This window comes from Perognathus longimembris, chromosome 8 (assembly GCF_023159225.1).
Source record: "Perognathus longimembris pacificus isolate PPM17 chromosome 8, ASM2315922v1, whole genome shotgun sequence".
NCBI classification, from domain to species: Eukaryota; Metazoa; Chordata; class Mammalia; order Rodentia; family Heteromyidae; genus Perognathus; species Perognathus longimembris.
Genome location: NC_063168.1, coordinates 52,135,418 through 52,149,938, shown reverse-complemented (window position 1 = coordinate 52,149,938; position 14,521 = coordinate 52,135,418). Strand labels below are relative to the sequence as shown.

The 14,521-nt window shown below is 39.2% G+C and overlaps 1 protein-coding gene across 5 annotated transcripts in view; it reads right to left on the bottom strand.

Annotated features, from left to right (window-relative positions):
* Window positions 1-14,521, bottom strand: part of Cdkl4 (cyclin dependent kinase like 4) — a 47,978-nt gene that overhangs the window by 26,117 nt on the left and 7,340 nt on the right. For 3 of the 5 annotated variants that reach the window (XM_048353072.1, XM_048353073.1, XM_048353074.1), the window contains exons 2-4: window positions 10,240-10,459; window positions 5,984-6,105; window positions 581-653 (exon numbers count right to left, since the gene is read on the bottom strand). In XM_048353072.1, coding sequence (XP_048209029.1) covers window positions 581-653; window positions 5,984-6,105; window positions 10,240-10,407 — 363 coding nt within the window. In that variant the 5' untranslated portion in view covers window positions 10,408-10,459. Of the gene's footprint in view, window positions 1-580; window positions 654-5,983; window positions 6,106-10,239; window positions 10,585-14,521 lie in introns of those variants that run through there. The other 2 variants (XM_048353075.1, XM_048353076.1) reach the window with 1 other exon arrangement.

The following is a 14,521-nucleotide window of genomic DNA, read 5'->3' as shown; positions in this document are numbered from 1 at the left end:
GAAAAAGCTCAGGGACAATGCCTAGGCCCTGAGTTCAAGCCTCAAAGTCCATGACTTATCTCCAATTATTCACCAAAAAGCCAGAAGTAGAGCTGTAGCTCAAGTAGTAGAGGGCTGTCTTTGAGCACAAAAGCTCAGTGATAGTGCCTAGGCCCTGAGTTCAAGCACTAGGATTGACAATAAATAATAAATAAGGGGAAGGGGAATACTGTAGTACAGAATGAAAGACTTAAAAACCATAATAAAAACCAAACCAAACCAAAAGCCATGATAAATCACATTACGAATAAGTTGAAAAATTATTTTAACCCAATTTAACAACCATCATAGGAGTCATTTGTATTGTGGCAAAAGGAAACACTAAGCTTATACAAATTTTTAATAAATAAGACACTAATAACTTACTTCTTACAGAAACTAGAAAACGGCTATGAATTATGAACTGTTTTCCTCATATTTATAGCTTTCCTTTGTTTGGCTCTTCTGGTTGTTTCTTTCCCTCTATCTTTAAGCTCTTCAAATAGATCACAAGCAGAGCAATTATGAGGAATTAATCAAAACATTAGAAAATGTTACTTACGTTATGTTTATGACAGAAATTAAGAGCTTGAAGTGTCTGCCACAATACACTTTTGATCACTCCATCAGCAACTCTGGCAGGAAAAATAAAAAAGGAAGTAAAAATTTCTGGGATGGGATTCAGGAGCAAAGGCTGGGAACAGAAGTGGAATGGAAGGGGCTTGTCATTGTGTGCGAATACAGCGTAGAGGGGCTCCCAGATTCTTTCAGCTGTTTCAAGGCCGGTATGATGGTGACCAGTAGTGAGGCCGGCATATGGGAAGGTGAGAGAGAATTGTGAGCTGGCCTAGATACCAAGACCTTGTCTCAAAACGACTAAGTTTTTAGTACCTTGTTATTACAGCTATATAATATTCTTACGTTTGAAAAAATTAAATTTGGGGGCTGGGAATATGGCCTAGTGGTGAGAGTGCTTGTCTCATATACATGAAGCCCTGGGTTCGATTCCCCAGCACCACATATATAGAAAACGGCCAGAAGTGGTGCTGTGGCTCACATGGCAGAGTGCTAGCCTTGAGCAAAAAGAAGCCAGGGACAGTGCTCAGGCCCTGAGTCCAAGGCCCAGGACTGGCCAAAAAAAAAGAAAAAATTAAATTTGTAAAATAAAACATGTTCAGTATAAAAATGTGTTGACTTTAATCTTGTTACCTCAAAATAATTTCTGTGACTTAGTAATGCTTTTTTTTCCCTGCCAGTCCTGGGGTTTGAACTCTGGGCCTGGGCACTGTCCCTGAGACACTTTTGCTCAAGGCTAGTGCTCTTCCACTTGAGCCACAGAGCCACTTCCCCACTTCTGGCTTTTTCTGTGATTAATTGGAGATAAAAGTCTCACAGACCTTCCTGCCCAGGCTGGCTTTGAACTGTGATCTCCGCTGATCTCTTCCTGAGTAGTTAGAATTACAGGCATTAGCCACTGGGCACCTGGCGTAATGCTGTCTTTTTAACTACCTGCTTTTCTCTCTGCTTGCCTGCTGTTCTCTCTGCACTTAATTTGTAACTTTAATTTCAAATAAATACACTCATATTTCAAGTTATAAAAGTATATTCATGAAGTCTCTGACACCTGTCTGGCCATCCATTTATCCTTTACAATTCTACCCTGCTTCTTTGAGGAACATTTTATGCATAAAGGTACAAATACTAACACATACACATGTTTTACTGGCTAGGAAGATCTCGTTTTATGGATATATTATAATTTACTTAGATCCCACAATGAGCAGTTAGATTGAGCCCATTTTTATTTCAAGAAAAACTCTCCTGAATATTTGTAATCACCCACTTATTGAAGTGACACAATTATCTTCTATAAATTCTAGAAGTGTGATTTCAGGGACCAAGGGTACATATGTTGCATTTTGATCCTGAAGGTGTGAATCTCAGCTAGACCTTAGACCTTGTTTTGAAAGAGGAGATAAATGTGTGATAAACGCATGTGTAGCATGTGTTACACTAATTGTGCAATAGTATGTACATCTGATAAGTGGGTATGTTTACTGCCAGAGAGAGGCCAGGGGAAATAAAGGTCCTGTGGGAAGGCGGGGAAGTGGGCTGTGAGCTTTTTGTGTCTGGCAGAATCATTATTCTGTGTAGAAAAATTGGAAAAGTATAATTGGCAGGTGTGATTTCCATGGGGACTTGAGGGACTGGGAACTTGTATCTGGGAGTATTCTACTTTATGTAATTGTCCCTGTAAATTACAGTAACTGCATCCCCTTGACCTTTTCTGTTGGTGTCTTTCCATTACATCATTGCTGCCGTGATGCCTTCACAGTTCCAGCCCCTCTCCAGGGAAGGGTAGACTCATTTACACTCCCACCAAACATCTGTGCAGATGTCCTATCTCCTATTGTCTTGCCAATTTTTGCTTTTTGCCAATGTTATGTTTGCCAATCCGTGGTTAAAAAAAAAAAAGACATTTCGGGCTGGGGATATGGCCTAGTGGCAAGAGAGCTTGTCTCGTATACATGAGGCCCTGGGTTCGATTCCCCAGCACCACATATACAGAAAACGGCCAGAAGTGGCGCTGTGGCTCAAGTGGTAGAGTGCTAGCCTTGAGCAAAAGGAAGCCAGGGAAGATGCTCAGGCCCTGAGTCCAAGGCCCAGGACTGGCCAAAAAAAAAAAAAAAAGATATTTTGGTTTTTATTTACCTTTCATTAGCTTTAATGAATTTTTAAATAATTTTCACGTGATTGGTGGATACCTCATTTCTGTGTGTATTTTTGTTTTGTATACTCATGCTTTAAGTTGGTTAGTTTACTTTTACTCATGTACAAAAACTACATATATATTAGTCTGCTATATTTTCTGCACATATTTTTCTCAGTGTTTGTCTTTCAGCCCCATTGATGTGGATGGGATTTTCATATTTTCAAAATGTAATTATTCTTTAATTAAACAATTTACAAGTATGTAATACTCCAACTATATCCATTACTCGGGCTTAATGGGAATTTGAACTAGTTAGATGATCTTTCAGAAGCTACAGTTTGGCAGGTGTAGCTGGTTTTAATGAATCAGGGGACACCTATGCATCAATCAGTTATGGCACCTTTACATGAGGCTAAAGTATATTCGCAGAAGCCAATGTAGTCCTTATCTTGGGTGATTATTGTGTCATGCCCTTGGCATCAGGCAGCAACTCTTAGATTCTACTTCTTCTAGTAATTAATATTGTGAAAGTATCTAACTCTCGGTATTGAAGTCTTTCCCATTTGAAATGTCTATTTCGTCACTGAATTTGGATAGAACTTTATCCTTCTCCCCCTTGACCAAATGCCAAACTTAAGAAAACATTGCTTAAATTTTTTTAATAAGCAGCAGAAAGAACATAGCCATTTCGAGCATTATGAAACAGACTGCCAGAATTCAAATCCTAGGAACAGGATGCTGGGCAGGAACTATGAGATTGCTGGTGGCAGAGAACTGGCAGCAAGGCAAGAAATGGCCAGAACCCTACCTTATAAAATTAATAACATGGAATCATGCATGTTAATATGACAGAAGAGTCTACTGTGGAAGAGAACGTGTGAAGGCTTCTCACTGGACTGCATGCTTCTGTTTAGTTAGCTCTGATTATAAAGGCAGAGTCTGTCATTGTCTAAACAACATATATATGCATATATATATATATATACATATAACTGTGAGCAAATATCAGTGATTTTATTGCCAGTGAACTTAAACTATGCTGCAAACTGGCTCATGCCTATAATCTTAGCTACTCAGGAGTCTAAAATGAGAGGATGTCACTTCAAAGCCATTCCAGAACATATTTCCAATTAACCATCAAAAAACTGGAACTGGAGGCATAGCTCAAGTGGTAGAGCACCAGCTGTAAGCAAAAAAGGCTGAAAGCTTGAAGCCCTGAGTTCAAGTACTAATACTGGCACACACAAAAAAGGTGAACTGTAAATTGATTAACTGTGTGTGTATGTGTGTGTATGTGCATGTGTGCCAGTACTGGGGCTTGAACTCTGGCCTTCACACTCTTCCTCAGCTTTTTCATTCAAAGTTGTCATTCTTTACCACTTGAGCTACAGCTCCACTTCTGAATTTTTTGGTGGTTAATTGGGGATAAGAGCTCTCAGATTTGTTTCCCACGCTGGTTTCAACCCTTAATCCTTAGATCTTGGCCTCCTGACTAGCTAGGATGAGCCACCAGCACCCATCTGATAAATCATTTTAGTTTTTTTTTTCATATCTGACTTGAAAATTTTAAAGTAATATATATGCATTCACTAGAAGACTGCGAGTATTCCAGGTAAATTTTCAATTGCACTTCACATTCTATGGTTCTCCTTTCATCAGAGCATTTCACAAACATTTCCCCAGGATATTATCTATCCTCCTTTAGCATTCATTCTACTGGGCTTGATGCAGTTTCTCATGGATACCAAAATACATGTAACCAATATTTTGTTTTGCAGTGCTAGGGGCCAAATCTAGGCTACATACACCCTACTTTCCTCCTCTTCCTCTTTTAAAAAAATTGTTTTTGTGCCAGTCCTGAGCTTGAACTCAGGGCCTGACCTGGATACAGCCCTGAGCTTTATTTGCTCAAGGCTAGTGAGCCATAGATCTGTTTTCAGCTTTTCTGGTAGTTAAGAGGTAAGAGTCTCACCACCCTTTCTACCTGGGCTGACTTGGAACCACAATTCTCAGATCTCAGCCTTCTGGGTAGCTAGTATTAGAAGTGTGAGCCACCCCGCTTGGCTACTTTCTTCTTTTTTGAGATAGGCTCTTATTATGTAGTCTAGGTTGGCCTCAAACTCATCATCTTCTCAAGACCTCCCAAGTACTTAGATCAAACCTGGACCAACTCACTGATTCGTTACTACTGTAGGAAAATTAGGCAAGTTCCATTATTTTTTTCTGTTGTAAGTAACAATCTGTTGTATATGTAAAATTTTTGTCTTTATTTGAATATTTTCCTACTAGATATTCCTTTAAACAGTTTTTTTTGTCAAAATATATACTTTTTAAAATATTCATATTCCTGGCCAAAATATCCACCTAATTACATCATTTCTAGCTGCAAATGAGATCTGATTCACTGATTGTTGGAGAATATAGTAGTCATTTTTAATGGTCCATTTCAAAAACAAGTTGCTTTCATATGTCTACTAGAATGTAAGGTTTTAAAGGGATAGCTAGGTTTTTTTTTTTGATTTATTTATTTATTTTTGGTTTGTGGAGCTTGAACTCAGGGCCTGGGAACTGTCTCTGAGCTCTTCTACTCAAGGCTAGCTAGCACTTTACCACTTAGAGCTACGGCTCCACTTCTGGTTTTTGAGTGATAATTGGAGATAAGAATTTCACAGGGACTTTGCTGCTTGGGCTGCCTTCAAATCATGATCCTCAGATCTCAGCCTCCTGAGTAGTTAGAATTACAGGTGGGAGCCACCAGTGCCTGGCTTTTGTTCATAGCTACATCCCTACATCTGGCTGGCTGGGTACACCCTGTGAACCCACTAAATCCGTTTGAATGAATATATTCTTAATTGGGTGTTAATAGTTTCTAAAATTTTATTTATAAAATCTACATGAATAGACTTTGAATTTATTAATTCTGGTAGTTTATCCACTTTGTTATGTTTGCTTGAGATAAGGTCTTGCTATGTAGGCAAACCAAGACAAACCCCCTACAGATAATCACATATAACTGACCTAATAAAATATACAGTAGGTTGTATTTACTGTACATTTGTCGTCTTGGCTGTCATCCCTCTAAGTTAATATCTGATGCCCTCTGAACACTTTCTATCTGCAGCTGGAGAGGGGGACAAGAGGCATCTGGGTAGAAGGGGAAACTATGGGTGGGGTTTGCAATTTGTCACAGTTAATTCCACAAAGAAGGAAAGAGAATTGGCCATACAGAACTTTAGTTTCTGGTTTACTTACCCATTTGGGTTCCTTTCCAGTTCATTTAAAAGCGTGTGATCACAGTATTCAAAAACTAAATGCATTTTCCTTTTTCTCCTAAATACCTCAATGAGGTTGACAAGATTTGGGTGTTTTAATTGCTGCAAAGGAATTGAGATCCCAAGTTTAGTAATATATTTCTGTTAATAATGTTTCCCTAGACTCTTTCCAATTTGAAGAAAATATGGCCTTATTGACCTGTGTGCATGTCTGGGCTACAGTTTTTTGTGTGTGTACTGGTTCTGAGGCTTGAACTCAGGGTCTGGGTGCTGTCCTTGAGCTTCTTTTTGCTCAAAGCTAGTGCTCTACCACTAAGCCACAGCTTCACTTCCAGCTTTTTATAAGTAGTTTATTAGAGATAAGAGTCTTATTAGAGACAAGAGCCTGCCAGGGCTGGCTTCAAACTACAATCCTCCGATCTCAGGCTCCTGAGTAGCTAGGATTACAGTGTGAGCCACTGGCACCTGGTTCTCATGAGAGAAACTCCTGGTTGAAAGAAATTTAGGCATTTGTCTATTCTCTATAATTGATGGTAAATAAACTGCTTACCCTCTGGTGATAGCAAATAAAGCACTAGCTAGACACTAGTGGCTCATGCCTATAATCCTAGCTACTCAGGAGCCTGAGATCTGAGGTTGTGCTTCAAAGCCAGCCTGGGCAGGAAATTTCATGATGCTCTTATCTCCAATTCACCACCAAAAAGCTGAAAATGGAGCTGTGGGCTCCAGTAAAAATGAGGGACAGTTCCCAGGTCCTAAGTTCAAGCCCCAGTACTGGCACACACATACACACGCGCACACGCAGGCAAAAACAAAAACAAAAACAATCTCCTCATGTAATATAGAAAATATCCAAGTTATAACCAAGAAAAGGTGAAGAAATGGAATTATTAAATCAAGGACTGTAAAAATCATCAAAAGCCACTTAGCTTATATAGAGACATAGGTTTAATGTCACTGCCAACTGGACTTAAGCTCAGCTTGGATTCTAGTGTTGGCCCTACTACCAGTTCTGGGGCTTGAACTCAGGGCCTTGCATTCATGCTTGCTTTTCTCAGCTTAAGGCTAGTGTTCTACCATTAAGTTATGCTGGTTAACTGAAAACAGAGGCTCCTGGGCAGATGCCCAGGCTGGCTCCAAATAGAAATTCTCAGATCCCAGCCATCTAAGTAGCTAGATTTATAGGTGTGAGTCACAGGTGCCTAGCTAGACCCCACTCTCACATTTCATTCACTGCCCATTTGGATGTGACAGAGATGCTACATTGAGATTGTGAAATTAGATCGTCTTGCACAAAGTAGGATATATGATCACTCTTATTTATAGCTCATTTTCTTTGTTGTTCTCCCAGAAGAGTTGACAAAGCAGCTTTCTAAGCCCATTTACTCAGAAAGACATATAGGGAGAATGCTATTTTTATATAACAGGAACTCAATATGTATTTGTAGATCCTATATCCAACAGAGTCTAGGTATACATAGGATTTCACATTGCATGCCTCTCTCTGTGTCAGTATCTGTAATCATGATTTGATAAAAAAAAAAAAAAGAGAAAAGAAAATTACCCTACAACCATGAGCCTGCTGCTCAATAGTTTGGAAAATGAGAATTGATTCCATATGAAAAAAAAATGTATCTAGCTGGGTGCTGGTGGCTTATACCTGTAATCCTGGCTACTCAGAAGGCTGAGATCTGAGGACCATGGTTTGAAGCCAGTCGGGGCAGGAAAGTCTGTAAGACTCTTACCTTCAATTAACCACCAGAAAACTGGAAGTGGTGCTGTGGCTCAAAGTGTTAGAGTGCTATCCTTCAGCAAAAAAGCTCAGGGACAGTGCCCAAGCCCTGAGTTCAAGCCCTATAACCGACAAAAATAGTAACAAAAAGAGTATCCAGAGTCCCTAAACAAGTTGCTTTCTATGTACCTCTATGTCTGAAAGACCATAAGGTCAAAGAATGGCAGATCCTACAGTTCTCACAGGTGAGTCACCTGCTTTGCGTTTTGGCACAATCACAGTACAGAAAGGAAGGGATTCAGAGCCACTAAATAGTTTAATCAATGTCCATGTTTAGCCTGGTCAAATCTCTGGGCAGGTCAGAACTTAATACCTGTGTTGCAAATGGAGCTCACTTAGTCCAGACACAATGACTTGCTTAAAGTAAAATAGATGGTGTGACCAGAAAACCAGAAGTGTCACTGTGGCTTAAAGTGGTAGAGCTCTAACCTTGAGCAGAAAAGCTCAGGGACAATGCTCAGGTCCTGAGTTCAAGCTCCATGACCGACACAGACAGACAGACAGACAGACAGACAGACAGACACACCCCAAATAATTATTCTTAGCAAGCTCATATATACATTTACTATTAAAAGAAGAATATTAATGTAAAAAAATAGATGGTGTGATGAGGAGAAAAACTCACAAAGCAGGTGACATGAGGAGCGGAAAATCCATTTACCATAGGAAGAATGTATTCTGGGCTTGCATGGTACAATGTGCCAAAAGCAGGACAGTACTATTGTGAGAGACCAGAGTCCAACATGAGCTCATACTTAAATTAGAAAAGTTGTAACTCACAGGGCCTGTTTGAGCAATTACTTTAGTTGAAGATGATGGAGAGAGAGAGGAAAAAAGTGAAAATATAACTTTATTAGAAAACAATATTGCTTGGTGCAGACACACCCTGCAGCTCAGTCCAGTGATAGATGATAGGGCTGGGTGGCTCACTACTGCCCTCTGCTGACAAACAGATAAGAATGACCTTTTTATCATGAGGGATGTGCTGAAAACTGTGTGTATCAAATTGTATTTTAGACAAAATGTTATAATGTAATGGTGGAGTAGATTGCTTCAGATGATAATTGAAAAAGAGAATAGCATACAATTATTATCTCCTTTATAAACTATGTTCCTGAGGTTTTCTCAAAACAGAAGACACACTTCACAAGTGAAGGTTGAGGCAGGCACCAGTGGCTCACACTTGGAATCCTAGCTACTTAGAAGGCTGAGATCTGGAGAAACAAAGTTTAAGAATGGCTTGGGTAAGAAGTCTGTGATATTCTTCCTCCAAAATAGCCAGCAAAAAGCTGCAATGGATGGGTGGCTCAAATGGTAGAGTGTCTGCCAAGCATGCAAATGGAGCAAACACAAAGCCCTAACTTCAAAGCCTAGTACCAATTCAAAAAAGAATAAAGAGGAGAAGGTTGGATGTGTGTTCTTGAAATCACATGGTCTTGTTAGCCAATGTGTGATCCACCCAGGCAGCCTCTCCATTGCCTGGGAACTGGTTAGAAATGCAGTCTCAGAGCTAACACAAGACCCAACCTACCTCCAAAATGCATTTTAACAAGATTCCCCAAGGGACTCTGATGCATGCTGATGTTGGAGAAACATTGAGCTAGGTGTTGTTCTAAAATATTCAGATTTTTAGGCTAGGAAAAAAATGCATTGCTGGCTTATAAATCTTACGAGTCTAATCTATCACAGTAACAACAAAAACAAAAGACTTTATGTAAAAAATGTCTCTCCCTGGTGATATTAAGTGCATCTAAGAACCATCAAAGAATCTAAGAGAAGTTCAGGCTGGACGAACCAATGTCCATGCATGCATGGGGATACTGCTGCTGTCCTGTGGCTCCTTCTGTGTTGGGAAGTATTCTTTTTTTTTCTTTTCTCCTTTTTGGCCAGTCTTGGGGCTTGGACCCAGGTCCTGTCCCTGAGCCACTTTGTGCTCAAGGCTAGTGCTCTACCACTTAAACCACAATGACACTTCTGGCTTTTTCTGAGTAGTTTATTGGAGATAAATCTCATGGACATTTCTGCCCAAGTTGGCTTCCTCACCTCAGCCTCCTGAGTAGCTAGGATTACAGGTGTGAGCCACTGGCACCCAGCTGGGAAGTATTCTTGTAGTTATTAGTTTCTTGTCAAAGTGTGTGTGTGGGTGGTAGGGGAGGGACACTGTTCAGAAGTAAGGGTTAGGATTAGGAGAATTAGTAGAGTGTAAATATTTACCAATCAGAATGGAAGTACTTCAATATGTTACCATCTACAGTTATGCCCCAAAATATCAGATAAACACACCAGAGCAGAGTGGCCAAAGTCCAAAATGAGGTATCATCAACTTATTTTTGAAAAGGAACTCTAAAGCAGTGGAAATATGACTTATAAATGTTTTGTAATTTTAGCATATATCTTTCATTTAATACCTTGGTAATATATAGATAGGTAGAAAATTAACCTACCTTCAACATACGTATTTCTCTTAGTGCTATTTTCTTAACAACAGGATCATCTTCAGATTCCACAAATTTTTTGATAGCTACTACTTGTCCAGAGGCTTTGTTTCGGCATTTGAATACAACTCCATAGGATCCCTCTCCAATCTTAGCTAGTTTTTCATACTTTTCCATTCTAGTTAAAGTAACTTAAATGATTGTATTGACTTGCAGTATAAAGTGATACCTGGAAAAGAAGAGCAATTCACCTTAAATTATAATGAATAAACAGTCTCCATTTTGGCTGCTAAATTGTAGTTCCACTGAATAATTTTAAGTCCACATAAAAATACTTGGGGCTGGGAATGTAGCTTAGTGATAGAGTGCTTGCCTTGCATGCATGAAGCCCTGGGTTCGATTCCTCAGCACCACATACACTGAAAAGGCCGGAAGTGGCGCTGTGGCTCAAGTGGTAGAGCTCCCTTGAGCAAAAGCAGCTCAGGGACAGTGCCCAGAACCTGAGTTCAAGTCCCAGGACTGGCAAAAAAATACTTGGATGTGGGTTGGCAACATGCTTGAGTGCCTGCCTAGCAAGTATGAGGCCAAGTGTGAACCCCAGTACTTCAAAAGAAAAAGAGAGAGAAATGAGATTTTGTATCTTGCTACTTAAGCTAGCACTTGTATGTTACTTTGTTAGTTTTATGCAGTTCTTCAGTTGTCACAAAGATTTGACATATTATTTCTTTATATTTCATATATATATTTCATATATCTTCTTTGTTTTGAGAGTATTGGAATTTAAACTAAGGGCCTCCTACATACTAGGCAGGCACTCTACCACTTGAGCCATTCCCACAATTTTTTTTTTTTTGGCCAAGACTGGGCCTTGGACTCAGGGCTTGAGCACTGTCCCTGGCTTCTTTTTGCTCAAGGCTAGTACTCTGCCACTTGAGCCACAGCGCCACTTCTGGCCGTTTTCTATATATGTGGTGCTGGGGAATCGAACCCAGGGCTTCATGTATAGGAGGCAAGCACTCTTGCCACTAGGCCATATTCCCAGCCCCACAAATTTTTTTTGCCAGTCCTAGGGGTTGGACTCAGGACCTGAGCCCTGTCCCTGGCTTTTTTTTTTTTTTTTTTTTTTTGCTTAAGGCTAGCACTCTACCACTTGAGCCACAACATCCACTCTGGCTTTTTCTGTGTATATGGTGCTGAGGAATCGAACCCAGGGCTTTGTGCATCTTTGGCAAGCACTCTACCGCTAAGACACATTCCCAGCCTCCCCCAGGTTTGGTTTTTTTTTTCTTTTTTCTGACAGGATCTTCCAAGTTTTGTACAGGATCAGACTCAGACCTCCTATCAATTCCTTCCCTCCTAGCTGTGATTAAAGGCATGAAATATCACTCCCCACTTTTCCCCCTCAAATTATTTGTCCTAATGAGTCAGTTTTCAGTGCTGTTAGATTCATATAATATGGAAAGGAAATTATGGAAAGAAAAGTTATCTAATCTATTGCTTTCATGATCACAAGTAACTCATTACAATAGGAGGCTAGGGGCTGGGAATATGGCCTAGTGGCAAGAGTGCTTGCCTCCCATACATGAAGCCCTGGGTTCAATACCCCAGGACCACATATACAGAAAACGGCCAGAAATGGTGCTGTGGCTCAAGTGGCAGAGTGCTAGCCTTGAGCAAAAAGAAGCCAGGGACAGTGTTCAAGCCCTGAGACCAAGGCCCAGGACTGGCAAAAAATAAAATAAAATAAAATAAAATAAAATAAAATAGGAGGCTATAAAATGCAGGCAAAGGTACATTTCATATTGTTGAGTATGTTATTTATTTTTCCTTCCTAATTCACATAAACAGCACAATGAATAAGACATGGTGCAAAGTGCTGTACTTCCACCTGTTGGAAAGGAGAAAAATGTGGGCTGTTGGGACATTAAGAGTAACAGAATCTTTTCTGAACCCTATTTTCTGCTCTTCGCTTTTATTTATGTTACTGACAGTACACAGAAAAAGGAGGTAGATTTCTCCATTCTTCTTGAGTGCTCACCTCTACATAGTGACCTTTAGGGAAGTGCTGGTTTACTTTTATGTTTTACATCATCTGTTCCTGATTATTTTTGTGACTAGGATATAAATCAAATGATGGATAAAGCCAATGTAATAAGTAGTTCAGGAATTTAAAAGATTTTAGTCTCAAAGATCCCACCTATTTACTTAGCAGAAACTTGCAAGTACAATCTAATAGAAATAATACTAGCTAGCACTTAAAACTGATCTGTTTATATATTAACTGCATAAACAGAGCATCAAGAAGGTATTTTATCTAATTATGCAATGAGGGAACTAGAACCTACGTGGTCAGGTTCTGAAGGTCACAACCTTAATCACTACACTCTATTGCCTCTCAGTTAATTCACGAGAATGCACAAGCTTCTTAATTAACTGATTAGTTAATCAAGTTTTGTTCTGGTAATGGGGGCTGAACCTAGGGCCTGGTTGTTGCCCTGAAGGCTAACAGCATTCTACCATTTGAGCCACAGCTCCATTTTTAGCCTTTTGGTGGTTAAATGGAGATAAGAGTCTCATGGGCTTTCTTGCCCTTGGCTGGCTTTGAACCTCAATCCTCAGTTATCAGCCTCCTAAGTAGCTGGGATTACAGGTGTGAATCATTCATGTCCAGTATTTTTTTTTCTTTCTCAGCTTGTTCAGTCCTTTATTAAAGACTAGAGATAAAATTCTCAGATCTCAGCTTCCTGAGTAGCTAGGATTACAGGCCTGAGCCATGGGTGCCTGATAAGGCAAAAGAATTTTTTTTGATGAAAAATTCCCAAAATTAATGGAAAAAATTGTTATGCATTTATAAAGCTCAAAAATTCCAAGCAGGAAAACTTAATGAGATTCATGCTTTGACACATCAAGACAAATGACTGAAAACCAAAGACAAAGAGGATGCCTTGAGAACAGCTTAGGAGAACCAATCATACAAGGAAACAATATGCTTTAGGTGACACTTCATCAGAAAAACAATAGAAAAAATCAATAAAACAAAATGGTTCTTTGTAAAAATCAACAGTGGATGAACTTTCAGATAGCTGAGAAATAAAGAGAAATGAATTATGCAAATTAGAACCACCCTCCAGAAAATTTTTAAAAATTCAAAGAGAACATTTATGATAAACTTTATTTAACCAAACTGTTAGATCGCTTGGAAAAATGCCTAGACACAAAATACCAAAATGAACTCAAGAAATAGAAAATCTGACTATATCCATAGCAAGTAAAAATCTGAATTTATTAAAAATCTACTCTTAAAGTAAAACCCGGGTGAATTCTACTAAATATTAACATAAATACCAATGCTTTACAAACTTTTCTAAAAAAACAGAAGGGGAGAAGACATTTCTCATTTTTCCATATGAGGCACCCTGATAAGAAGCCGAAGAACTACAACATCATAGATCACTTCCATGAATATAAACACAAGAATAAGAAACATAAAACAAATTAATAATGTAAACCAAACAAAATAGTTATCAAACTTAATACAGGAACATATGGAAGAGATTACACACCATGACTACATGGCTGGTTAAATATCATATGAACAGAAAAACATATGAACAGAATAAAAAACAAAATGAAATAAAAGACAAAATGAAACGATAGGCTCATGCCTGTAATCCTAGCTAATCAGGAGACTGAGATCTCAGGATCACAGTTCAAAGCCAGACTGGGCAGGAAAGTCTATGAGATTCTTACTTCCAATTAACTAGCATAAAGCTGGAAGTGGAGCTGTGGATCAAGTGGTAGAGTGCTAGCCTTGAGTGAAAAAGCTAAGGGACAGCGTTCAGGCTTTGAGTTCAAGTACCAGTACCGGCAAACAAACACACACCAACAACACAACACAAAACAAAAAGCAAAATGAGGTGATTATCTCAGTAGACATAGAAAGCAAAAACACTTAAGAAAAAGTCATTCATGTTAAATATCTCAATAAATCTGGAATAGAAGGGAATTTCCTAAAGGTATTGTTAAGAAACCATGTTATGTTGAAAAGTGAAAGACTGAAACATATTTCATTATTTTTTGGGGGGGAGGGGTTGGGTGGGTACTGGGGTTTGAACTCAAGGCTTGTGCTTATTAGGTCCTTTACCATTAAACCACATCTGCAGGTCTTTTTTTTTTTTTTTTTTTTTCACTGCAGCCCTTTTTTGGAGATAGTACTCTACCTCAAAAATAGCCAGTTTTGGGCTGGGGATATAGCCTAGTGGCAAGAGTGCCTGCCTCGGATACACGAGGC